The sequence below is a fragment of the Medicago sativa genome, chromosome 1 (assembly GCF_051527215.1).
Source record: "Medicago sativa cultivar Bolivia chromosome 1, Bolivia_mono, whole genome shotgun sequence".
Classification (NCBI taxonomy): Eukaryota; Viridiplantae; Streptophyta; class Magnoliopsida; order Fabales; family Fabaceae; genus Medicago; species Medicago sativa.
In genome coordinates, this window is record NC_140749.1 from 83,079,062 (window position 1) to 83,092,371 (window position 13,310).

Genomic DNA, 13,310 nt, shown 5'->3' on the forward strand with positions numbered 1-13,310 from the left:
TTAACTGTCTGCAACTCTAAACGGAAGGAGGTTTTTCTTGTAAACAACCATTTGGCAAAAATATTGTTCTACTCCAACACCAATCTCCTCAACCACCCCGGTAGTAAAGTCTAAACAAGCTAGTTTATCATTTGGTGTTCTGAAGAATATATTGCCCTCCTTCCAAGCTCCGATAGGATGTTGAATGCAAGCCAAAGGTCCAACATTGAAGAGTCTAACCCAGGATTCCTTAACACCAAGTTCACCCAAAATTGATACATGGAAAGACATAGCCTTTACATGATTTAATATCACAGCAACAGACCCATTTAACACTTGCACACTATGATGAAAATCATCATACATGCCTTCTAAAGGCAAAGGTGTAATAAAATGCACCTCGTTGCTCAAGTCAAAGGAGACCAAGTTGACAGTACTATTTGCTTCCGCACACCAATGACAAATCCCATTCAAGTACGCATCACCATCAGCAGCCAGGAGACGAGCTGGCATGTCAAAATCAATTTTCCTCCAGGAATCACTTTTAAGACTATAAATCTCCCAGAAAGGCTCTTCCTTCACAACATCCCAAGGATGATTATTAAACGTAATCATATTCACCTGTCGAATGACTTTATAGTCATTCCTAACATGATCATAACCGAATCCATGAAGCTTAATCTCACTCCTAACCTTAGGTGGAAGCTCAACAATACCAGAAGGAATGACCTTAACTTGATCAATCTCTGGGTTCCACAATATAGTATTTTTAGCACCATAATGATCAATGCCACATATACAAAGAGTGCCATTAACAGAAGAACCTAAAATATGAATAATAGTACGCTGCAGAGTGTTAAATGGAGGTGGCAAATTGAATTTGACTCGATTCTGAAACTTGTCACCAGATAGATAATAAAGATTCCAAGAAGAATCAGAACTGAGATACTGGTTAAGAATGAGACAAGCATCATCATAGAGTGGATGAGGTTTGGAAATGAGATTGTCGCGGAACATTTTGAAGAAATAAAGGTTTTCAAGTAACAATGACCATGATTTGCGAACACAGAAAAAGCGCTTAATAGATTTCACAGGAAGAGAGAATGCAGAAAGCAATGTCATCAGAACCATAGTTACCACTACTAACCTTCTTCATCATCTTCACGGTTGTTGCTGGAGCCATTGATTGATAGAAAGAGCTCTGGAATGGAACACCTCTCGTGAAAGCGAAAAGGGCTTATTCCTGTGCAAAGGGTTTCCATTTTATATCATTTTCTCTTTTTTATTAGTTTTTTTTTTTTTAACACGTTTTAATAGGTGGGGTTAATTATGTTTTTGGTCCTTACAAAATTGCGACATTGTATGTTTAGTCCTTACTTAATTTTAATAGCATTTTTAATCCCTACAAAAAATTTCTGCACTCAATATTAGTCCTTACTCAATCCAAATCTGTTTAATTTATGCTTAAACTCTTAAGTTTTTCAACAATTTTTTACAGGCGTGTTAAGAACGTTATTAAAAGGTCATCCGAAAAAAATATCGCAAAAATTTGATTTCTACATCCATATTTTTGTTACTTATATCTTAAACTTTTGTCGTTTTAAAAAATTCATATTTAATTTATTTCATGTTAAAAAATTATAGATTTTAGTAAATGAACCTTTCATAGTGTTCTAAACTTGTATAAAAAGAATCGTTAAAAAATTTAAGAGTTTAAGGATAATTAAACAAAATTTATTTTAGCAGGGACTAAAATTATAAGTAAATTTTGTTTTGTAGGGATTAAAAATGCTATTAAAATTAAGTAAGGACTAAACTTACAAGGTCGCAATTTTGTAGGGACCAAAAACATAATTAACCCGTTTCCTTTTGTCTTAATTAAGGGAAATGTTAACCTGTGCCCTTGGGGCAAAAGTTAAGGAGCTTAAAATGTGCCCCTGGGGAAATGCTTTGAAAATTTCAAAAGTTATCATTTAAATATAAAATTTATTTGTTAATTCTATTTTAAGCTCCTTAACTTGTGCCCTAAGGGCACAAGTTAACATGACCCCTTAATTAATTAACTTAACAGGAAATGAGTTGTAATAACTTGAAGTTTGGCCTATTTAAGAATCAAAGGCCTATTTAAGAATCAAATATAGATTCTCTTCAACCATTTGTCTTTACTCGTTAAGATCAATTGATGTCGTTAAGATCAATTGATGAATTGTTTTGCTTACTTAAAGTTTAGGAGGATTCGGCTCCGGTCACCACCAGGGTCAGGGCAGGCCTCCGGACCCAAAGGGCACTTATAGATTACCCACCAATACCGTCCTTACATCGGCAGCGGGAATCGAACACACAACCTTCTGAGGGAAAGTGACCCGTTCCTTACCAACTAAGCCAACATGTGTTGGTAATTGATGAATTGTTTAATAACATTTAAACAACATCGGATGAATTGCAAAAATTAAATAAGAGTTTAAATCGAAAACTTTCTTTCTTCTAAATTATTTACAGGGTTAAATAAATTTGTTATCCTTACAAATATAGGATCGAGTTTAATTTCTATACATTTACATTTTATTTTTGACAAAACTATACATTGACATTATATAATAATTTTACACGTGCAAAAAATGATGTGTTGCCACGTCAATTAATGAATATGAAAACACATGAGTTGTCATATTTATTAATTAACGTGACAACACATCATTTGAAAATACTCTCATTATGAAATTACGTATTAAGAAATGTAATTAATTTTGTTTGGGAAAAATATATTATTAGTTGTTTTACAAAATTGTCGTTAATAAATGATATGAGAAAGATAAATGAAAGAGTTGATAAAAGAGAGAGTAATAAATAATTAAAGATATAATAAGAAAAGTAACATTAATCTTTTATTGGTATTGTAAAGTGGCATATAAGTTTAAACAACTTTTTTCCTCTAAAGCGACATAATTTAGGACGGATGAAGTAATACATTGTCTTATACTCATTTAGTCCCTAAAAATAAAATGAGATATTTTCATTTCCTAAAAAAATTTCATTATAGTATTGGATATAATTTGAACACATGTTGTACATAAAAGAGTACATTTTTATTACATAATCTTGACAATATTATGAACATTAACCTACCTTCGACAACAAACCAAAAAGTAAATTTTGTGAGAGCAAAAACATTCCGTGATTAAATTTTTTTGATGAAATTCATCACAACCTCTCCTTCCTTTTTGTTGGCTCTTTTAACAGATATAAAGTACAAATTTATCACAACCTCTCGTTCCTTTTTGTTGGCTCTTTTGTCTCATGTGGCATTAAAAGAACAAAATTTTGATGAATGATTCCTGTGATGTAGTGAGGGTTAGATAGTTCTTTAGGGTAAATAATGGACTGCAATAAAATCAAATCCATGTAAACTGCCAAGTCATTAAAAAGGCTTCTCAAAACTATCAGTTTAGGAATGATTCAAGAAGAAGGCGTATCAGATGATAAATCCAGCTTACAACCTTATAGTTGGAAATAAGGTTTTACAATCTTGTGATGTGGACTGAATCTCTCATCACATCTAAACAAGTTGCTGCAACGCAACATACTCTGCAAGTTCGTGTATATTTTATTACCTATTTCCAATCAATGATAGATAACAAGCTAACAGCAAATACCTACACTCCATGCAACTAAATATCCATGCTGAAATATGCACACATTGGGAAAACAGTATTAAACTCCAAATAATTAACAGAAAATACAGGATAGCAATCTATGTATCATTCTAAAAAGAGAGGGAGTAATTAAATGCGCCATCTCCAAAGAGTTCCATATATCAGTCTTAATCTATCGAACATGTGTTAATTATGATTTATGAAAAGAATAAAAAATCGAATCTAATTCACAACCAGAAAAAATGCTTGTTTTGTCTCAATCTGCCTTGGTTTTAGGTACACTTAATCCCCAACCAAATAATTCAATAGGACAAAGTCCCATGCATCAAGACCAAATACAGAGTGGTAACTTTAACGCTAAAAAGGACCATATGTTTCACAGCCCACATACCTCTCTATCATTACCTCATTCATCTTGTTAAATGATTTTTCACCACTTCAGCAAGTGGTCCTCCTAGGAAGTAACCAATTTCAAAACAAAGAGCTTCACTATCACATTTCGTATTTCAGATCAAATCCCAAACAAAGGTTAAAAGATCATTTGACAACAATACAATCATTGCATAAAAAACATCACAATACAAAATCTTTGCAAAAGTTACAACAAATGTAACCTTAAAGATAACAACATGCTGCTACACATCATACTCTTTAAAGCTTCCCAAATCAACGAGAAATAACAAGCATCTGACCACAAAGTCTTATTCCTTTATGTTTAACACCAATATCCTCAAACACCCATGTACTAAAACAAAACAAGAGCAGATGAAGTTCAAACTGATCTTTACAAAAGCAAACAAAGTGCATAGATATTTCAAGCACAATGTATTAAAGTTCAAACTGATTTTTTTACATTAGATCACTAAAAGTTTCCAAAATCTGAGCTATTTCTAAAAACAATATATAGAACATTCAATAAAGAGAAAATCTCATTCATACAATCGAAATAGAAACCAGAACATTATGCCATAGAAAGAGAGTTAAGCATTGAAATTAAACTGGTAAAGCAAGACTAAATGCTTCTACCGCTTGAGAATACATATAATACGGGCAACTGACAAGCCGTTTGGCATATAAGTAACTTCATAAAGTTCAACTTTGCAATCTAATATTAAATCCTAAGAACTAGACTCATAAGCCTTGAGGGTGAGAACTCCACACAAAGGCTACAAAAGAAATTAATTGTCTGCAGCTCCAAACGGAAGAAGGTTTTTCTTGTAAACTACCATTTGGCAACAATAAATTTCTACTCTAACACCAATCTCCTCAATCACCCCGGTAGTCAAGTCTAAACAAGCTAATTCATAATTTGGTGTTCTGAAGAATATGTTGCCCTCCTTCCAAGCTCCGATAGGATGTGCAATGCAAGCCAAAAAAGGTTCAATAGAATGTTGAATGGGAAAAGGATCAACATTGAAAAGTCTAACCCAGGATTCCTTAACACCAAGCTCACCCAAAATTGATACATGGAAAGACATGTCCTTTACATGCTTTAATATCACAGCAACAGACCCATTTAACACTTGCACGCTATAACCAAAATCATCATACATGCCTTCAAAAGGAAAAGGTGTAATAAAATACACCTCGTTGCTCAAGTCAAAGGAGACCAAGTTGATTTTACTTTTACTATTTGCTTCGGCACACCAATGACAAACCCCATTCAAGTATGCATCATTATCAGCAACCAAGAGACGAGCTGGCATGTCAAAATCAATTTTCCTCCAGGAATCACTTTTAAGACTGTAAATCTCCCAGAAAGGCTCTTGCTTCACAACATCCCAAGGGTTATTATTAAATGTAATCAGATTCACTTGTCGAATGACTTTATAGTCATTCCTAACATGATCATAACCGAATCCATGAAGCTTAATCTCACTCCTAACCTTAGGTGGAAGCTCAACAATACCAGAAGGAATGACCTTAACTTGATCAATCTCTGGGTTCCACAATATAGTATTTTTAGCACCATAATGATCAATGCCACATATACAAAGAATTCCATTAACAGAAGACCCTCCTAAAATATGAATAACAGTTCGCTGTATATTGTTAAAATTAAATGGAGGTGGCAAATTAAATCTGACTCGATTCTGAAACTTGTCACCAGAAAGAAAATAGAGTTTCCAAGAATCATCAGAAAGGAGATACTGGTTAAGAATGAGACAAGCATCATCATAGAGTGGATGATGTTTGGAAATGAGATTGTCGCGGAACATTTTGAAGAAATTAGGGTTTTCAAGTAACAATGACCATGATTTGCGAACAGAGTAAAAGCGCTTAATAGACTTGACAGGAAGCTTAGAGAGAATGAAGAAAGCAATGTCATCGGAAACATAGTTACCACTACTAACCTTCTTCATCTTCTTCTCAGTTGTTGATGGAGCCATTGATAGATGGAAAGAGCTCTGGAACACTTCTCGTGAAAGCTGAAAAGTTTTTTTTTTTTTTAGTGAAAGCGAAAAGAGTTTACCATCTCCATTTTACATCATTTTGTCATTTTGTTAATAAAAAACTTTTTATTGGTTCATTGTTAGGTGTTTTCTTTTGTATTAACGATGTACTTCCTCCATTTATAATCAAAAAAGTTCATGTATCTAATCAGTATGTAGACCGGATACATTCCATATTCAATAAATCGAAAAAAGTTATATTTTCCTTATAAATGTGATTGGAGAGAGTAATTATAAGGAAAACGACTTTGGATGATTTAAAGTTCAATGGGACGTAAGTAAATTCTAGATAAGAATTGTTCCATCCAGTCAAACTTAAATTCTTTTGAATAATTTGTCATCGGTGCAACTCATTACCCTTTTGAGTCGTTCAATTGTTGGTTTTTTTTAACCATTTTTTTTGTCAAATTGTTTGTTTGTTTTAACATAAGATGAATTGCAAAAATTAAGTGAGAGTGTAAATCGAAAATATAGCGAATTTTGATTGAGTTTAATTATAATGTGTAATTATTTTACACGTGTATTAAATGATGTGTTGTAACATCAATTAATAAATATGAAAAAACACAAGATGTCATATTCGTCAATTAACATAACAACACATCATTCGAAAATAATTATACATTGTCCGGAACGCATTAAATTTCATTTTGATTTTGGATATAATTTGGACACAAAGGATACATTTTTGTTACATAATCTTGACAATATTATGAACATAGACCGATCATAGACAACAAAGAAACAGTAAACTTTGTGAGAGCGAAAACATTTTTTTTTTTGCAGCCGAAGCAGGAAGGCTTGAACATGTCGTCTTTGAAGCTTCAAGGATGATGGCTTTAAATACTAAACAGTACTTGGTTTTGAACAAGAGATTTTTGATATGAAATATGCGTGGATAAGTTTGTTGCACATTATTGTGAAATTGTCGATAGGTTTTGAACATCTGTTGTATAATATTTTCTTACAAGCCTAAACATCTCCCTTATTTGCTTTGCTATAAGAGGTTAAGAAGAAAGAGGATGAATATGTGCATTCTAATTGTCTTTGCTGCCACTTCCGAATAGGGAAGCATGTGTATTTGGTTTTCATTTTCTAACTGGTGTTCTGTAATGGACTCTTAACTTCGTATTTTCCTTCCATTTCAACTATGATGAAATTAAACATTTGTGAGGTATCACAACACAGAATCACTGAAAGAGAGAATGAATGTGCTTGAGGAGTATCTTTGATTGAACTAATCAAATATTATTTCAAATGCATTTTTTTTCCGACACTAAGGCGGTGGTGATGACAGACAACTGTGATGAAAAATTGCGTTAAAATAAGACTCTGACAGAGACCAACTTCTGAGGCACTGCAAAAGTAGCGATGACTGTGTTGTTCAATCGCGATGATGACAGATTGTACACACGGATTGCAAAAGTGTTCAGGTGTTGTGGAGCGCAGGCAACTTCTCAAAAATAGATATACAAGACAAGACATTGCAAATACAGGCTGGTAAAGAGACGGCTACCCGGGAGATAAGAGGTTACCAGCTTTGGAGATATCTACTGCAGGTGGGCAAATTATTTTGACTGTTTTGATCTTGTTTTTTTTAATAAAAAATAGCCCATAAATAGAGGGTTTACAAGTTAATCATGTTTAGCTATACATTCATATCTTTTGTGCGAAGAAACCTTTGTATGATATAGCACTGCTGAAAAAATACTTTACTATCACATGTAGCCGTGCTAGAAAATATTTGACCAGTTCAAAGAATTTTCTCAAGACAGTGATTAAAATTGTTATCACAAGACCTTGATAGTATAGTGAAGCAAAGTTGGAAGCCGACATTCAATTCAAAGAGAAATATAAAATTCTCAAGATAGCGAAATTGGTTATAATCTTCTATGCGAATTTACATAATGTTAACTCAGTTACATGGTACAAATTTATCACAACCTCTCATTCCTAAGACACAAACATATTTGTTGGCTCTTTTGTCTCATGTGGCATTAAAAGAACAAAATTTTGATGAATAATTCCTGTGATGTAGTGAGGGTTAGATAGTTCTTTTGGGTAAATAATGGACTGCGATAAAATCAAATCCATGTAAACTGTCAAGTCATAAGCGTGATTCTGTAGAAATTGTTTTAGTGTAAAGCATTCAAAAGGCTTTTCAAAACTACCAGTTTAGAAATGATTTAAGAAGGCATATCAGATGATAAATCCAGCTGACAACCTTATAGTTGGAAATAACAAAGGTACATTAAACAGCTTATTTCGTGGCTTAGAATTTTGATAGCATATATTGTCGCAATTGTACTGGTTCATTTTAAAGAAAGCCATCAGAATTCAGACATTGTTAGATGGGATTGAACCTATCCACAATAGGCTTAATTTTACTAATCATTTATCGAGTTTCCTCAAATATTTGTCACCTCGGTGCAATTGAATAAGTTCACTGTAAAGCACAATAAAAAATCCTTGCAAAAGTTACAACATATGTAACCTCAAAGATAACAACATGCTGCTACAAATCACACTCTTTAAACCTTCTCAAATCAATGAGAAATAACAAGCTAACAACAATCATCTGACAATAAAGTCCTATTCCTGAGTTTAACACCAATATCCTCGAACACCCGTATGTACTAAATCAAAACAAAAGCAGATTAAGTTAAAACTGAACTTTACAAAAGCAAACAAAGTGTATAGATATTTCAAGCACAGTGTATTAAAGTTCAAACTGATTTTTTTACATTAGATCACTAAAAGTTTCCAAAATATGAGCTATTTCTATAAAAAAAAAAAAAAAAATATAGAACATTCAATAAAGAGAAAAGCTCATTCATACAATTGAAATAGAAAATAGAACATTGTGCCATAGAAAGAGAGTAAAGAATTGAAATTAAACTGGTAAAACAAGACTAAACGCTTCTACCTCTTTAGAATACGTACAATATGGGAAACTGACAATCCGATTTGCATATAAGTAACTTCATAAAGTTCAACTTTGCAATCAAATAATAAATCCTATGAACTAGACTCTTAAGTGAAAACTCCACGCAAAGGCTTCAAAAGAAATTAATCATCTGTAACTCAAAACGGAAGAAGGTTTTTCTTTTTTTTTTTTTTTGAAGGAAAAGAAGGTTTTTCTTGTAAACTACCGTTTGGCTATAATAATGTTCTACTTTAACACCAATCTCTTCAATCACCCCGGTAGTTAAATCTAAAAAAGCTAATTCATTATCTATTTTTCTAAGGAATATATTGCCCTTCTTCCAAGCTCCAATAGGAAGTTGAATGGAAGGCAAAGGTCCAACATTGAAGAGTTTAAGCCACGATTCCTTTACTCCAAGTTCACCTAGAATTGATATGTGGAAAGACATAGTCTTTTTATGATTTAATATCGCAGCAAGAGACCCATTTAACACTTGCAGGTTAACAACAGAACCATCAAGCACGCCTTCTAAGGGTAAAGGTGTTATAAAAAACACCTCATTGTCCAAATCATATGATACCAAATTGACATAATCATCTGTTTTCTCACTCCAATGACACACCCCATTCAAGTATACAACACTATTAGCATTCTGGAAACCAGTTGGCTTATCAGAAAGGATTTTCCTCCAGGAATCACATTTCAGACTATAAATCTCCAAGAAAGACTCATGCTTCACAATATCCCATGGATGATTATTAAATGTAATTATACCCACCTGTCGAATGACTTTATAGTCATTCCTAACATGGTCATAGCCGAATCCAAGAAGAGTAATATCTCTCATAACCTTAGGTGGAAGCTCAGCAAAACTAGAAGGAATGACCTTAACTTCATCAATTGATGGGTTCCACAATATAGCATTTCTCTTATTATCATAGATACAAAGAGTGCCATTAACAGCAGAACCTAAAATATGAATATGACCAATATGCGGATTGTTAAATGGAGGTGGCAAATTCAATTTGACTCGATTCTCAAACTTGTCACCAGAAAGGAAATAAAAATCCCAACCATGAGAATTCAGATACTGCTTTAGAATAAGACAAGCATCGTCATAGAATGGATGAGATTTGGAAATGAGATTGTGCGGAACATTTTGAAGAAATCAGGTTTTTCAAGTAACAATGACCATGATTTACGAACAGAAGAAAAACGCTTAATAGATTTAACAGGAAGCTTAGAAAGAATGCAAAAAGCAATGTCATCGGGAACGTAGTTACCACTACTAACAGATGAGAAGGAGGAGGTTATGAAGGCAATCCTGCAACTGGTTGAATTGATGTCAGGCTTGAAAATAAATTTTCATAAAAGCGTGTTGGTTGGCATAAAGGTCAACTCTCCGTGGTTGGAAGATGCAACACATGTTCTTGATTGTAAGGTTGGAAGCTTTCCTTATTAATGGTTCCTTAAAGTCAATTTTTCTCAACTCACAAGCAAGTGAATCAAGTTTCTAATGCTTTTGCTAAGCATAATTTAGCTCAATTTGGATCGTTGCGGATTTTTGAGTTCCCTCTTGATTTTGTTTATTTTACTCTTTTTGCAGACAACTCTAGGATTGTATTTCCTGGAGGCTTTTAGTTTCGCCTTGTTTCCTTGTTGGGGTCTTTGAACCTGTCACAAAAAAAAAAAAATGGAATAACATAATATACAAAAAATAAATAAATTGTAAATAGCATCTAGGTAATTTGTAGTGTCCCGGTTCTTTATGAATATAACAACAGAAACCAGTGTTAGACATTTGAGTTTTATTGAGAGTTACCTTTAAAACAGATTGTGGAGCAAAACCTAACAACCTTCCTTTAAGACCTGCACAAAAAGATACATGGGAAAATATAAAAAAACAAAGTAATCATTTTGCCAAGACAAAAACAGATTTGAGCACATTACAATTGCTTAGACAAGTTGATCTCTGTAACTCTATGCCCAAAATATTTTCTCATTACCTTGATAGCATAGTGAAGCTAAGTTAGATGCCAACATTCAGATGAAAGAGAAATATAAACATTTACATGAAAAATTGCTGATATACTAATGCTAAATCTTTCTTGTTTTTACAAAGTATTCGGATGATTAGTACAACGGGGTAGGAGGGGAGTTGGTTATAATCTTCTTTGAAAATTACATATTGTTACCTAGTTACATATTCAACATTACAAATTTATCACAATCTCTCATTCCTAAGGCACAAACATTTTTGTTGGCCCTTTTGTCTCATGAGCCATTAAAAGAACAAAATTTTGACTTCTTTCATTTACTTGAGGTTAAACGATGGGAGCGATAGTATTTCCTTCACCGCCAGAGGCAATGCTTCGCTAGTGATTCCTGTTAATGCAGTGAGGGGAAGATAGTTCTTTTAGGTCAAAATGTACTGCGATAAAATCAAATCCATGTAAACTGCCAAGTCATTCGGGTGATTCCGTAGATATTGTTTTAGTACAATGTAGCATTTTCCTAAAATATAACAATGGTTAAGCATTCATTGAGATAACTACTCAATGATAACAGCTGCTATTAGTTTCCCCCATTATATCATACATTAGTTTTGGGAGGATCATTGTAGATGTGTTGCCACTTTCAATTTTCAATTTTCCTTACAGCATACATTATTTCCTACGAACTTCAAAGCATTAAAAAGACTTGTTAAAACCATCAGTTTAGGAATTATTTAAGAAGCAGGCATACCGGCCGATTAATCCAGCTGACAACCTTATAGTTGGAAATAACAAAGGCATCATTGCACAGCTTAGTTCGTGGCTTAAACATTTGATAGCATATATTGTCGCAATTGTACCGGTTCTATTTAAAGAAAGCCATCAGAGTTCAGACATTGTTATATGGCATTTAACTTATCAATAACAGTTTAATTTTACTAATCATTTATCATCAAATATTTGTCACCGTGCTGCAATTGAATAAGTTCACTGTAAAGCAATAATACTAGATATGCATGGGAGCATAACTGGAAAAGCAAAGGCAATTAATTTATTAGTAAACTCTAATTACTGTGTCAAATATTTGAACCTTTTCAAAATGATGCGAAAAAATGGTTGATGCATATATATTTTTTTTTTATACACTTAAACTACGAGATATAAAGTTAAATTGATACTCGATGACTGATGTAAAATGAATGCTTCCTTTTCATACACATAGACAGCAGTACCTAAAGCACAGAGCTATTCAAACACAGAATGAGAGAATATTGATACTATAACTTGGAGACTAATCACACCTTTTCCTCATGGGTAACAAAATCAACGGAAGGGCTATGGCAGCATCATGATTCATTACTAACTTAGTTTGAAATGAGAACAATTCTCACCTACAAATGTAAAGTTCATCACAACTCTAAGCCAAGAACAATTCTCATCTTATTCAAGGCTACTGGAATTTTGCTTGTTTTTACAGTAAATTAAACCTTCGACCCCTACTCAAATCTCACATTACCCCCTATGCAGATGCTCAACCCTTCAATGCCTAAGTGATAAAGTCATCATGAGACCATATTAAGAACTTTTTTTTTTCTTTCCTTCCTAAATAGATGCTTCAACTCTCTGAAGTTTAAGCTAAGAAAGAAAGCCATTTACGTCACTTTGAGATGGTTAATTGCCACCTCGATGATCCTTAAGGCCAATAGCTATTCATTATGTGAATTTTGAGATGATATATTTGAGCCATTGATGGCCGTGGATCGAGATGCTACTGTAATGTGAATCTTTCTTCATAATGCAAATTTTGACGGTTAAATGCAACCTCAGGGACCCTTAAGTTCGATCGCTATAGGTTATATAAATTTTGGGATGGTTAAATGCAGCCTCGGCAACCCTCAAGTTCAATAGCTATTAATTATGCAAATTCTAGGTTTGAGCCATTTTATATGAAGGGGATCCGGAAAACCCTTTGATTCTTTGGGGGTGAACTGATACATTCTAGGTGTTGGCTTATTTGGTGTCCCTTAGTTTGATCTTTCTTTGTTGTACAATATCATTTGATTTTCATTATCCATTTCCTTGTGTGTAGAAACTAGAAAATACATGAAGTTAATTTACCCCTTTCCTTTATTCATACAAACTTAAATTAACTTCACATACATCTACCTAAATTAAGATCATGTTCCTTCTCTAAAATTTGTAATTTATAGGCACTGCATAATAATACAAACAAATCAACCCTTATACTTTCTTGGATCTTATAATAAGAAAAAATTTGCTCAACAAAAGTCAACATATATAATCC

The 13,310-nt window shown here is 33.2% G+C and overlaps 2 protein-coding genes and 1 pseudogene across 2 annotated transcripts; all 3 read right to left on the bottom strand.

Annotated features, from left to right (window-relative positions):
- Positions 1 to 1,110, bottom strand: LOC146958226 (F-box/kelch-repeat protein At3g06240-like). Its single transcript, XM_085751796.1, has one exon. It carries the CDS (start codon positions 1,108 to 1,110, stop codon positions 1 to 3), a length of 1,110 nt encoding a protein of 369 aa, XP_085607922.1.
- A 3,700-nt stretch (positions 1,111 to 4,810) lies between these two features.
- On the bottom strand, positions 4,811 to 6,022 carry LOC146958227 (F-box/kelch-repeat protein At3g06240-like). The gene has a single exon (XM_085751805.1). The coding sequence runs from the start codon at positions 6,020 to 6,022 to the stop codon at positions 4,811 to 4,813; it is 1,212 nt and encodes a 403-aa protein (XP_085607931.1).
- Positions 6,023 to 9,144: 3,122 nt separating this feature from the next.
- On the bottom strand, positions 9,145 to 11,054 carry LOC146958228 (F-box/kelch-repeat protein At3g06240-like; annotated as a pseudogene).
- Positions 11,055 to 13,310: the final 2,256 nt, after the last annotated feature.

Bases quoted from the DNA above. Each gene is read 5' to 3' on its own strand.
- LOC146958226 (XM_085751796.1), bottom strand. From the start codon at position 1,110: ATGGTTCTGATGACATTGCTTTCTGCATTCTCTCTTCCTGTGAAATCT.
- LOC146958227 (XM_085751805.1), bottom strand. From the start codon at position 6,022: ATGGCTCCATCAACAACTGAGAAGAAGATGAAGAAGGTTAGTAGTGGT.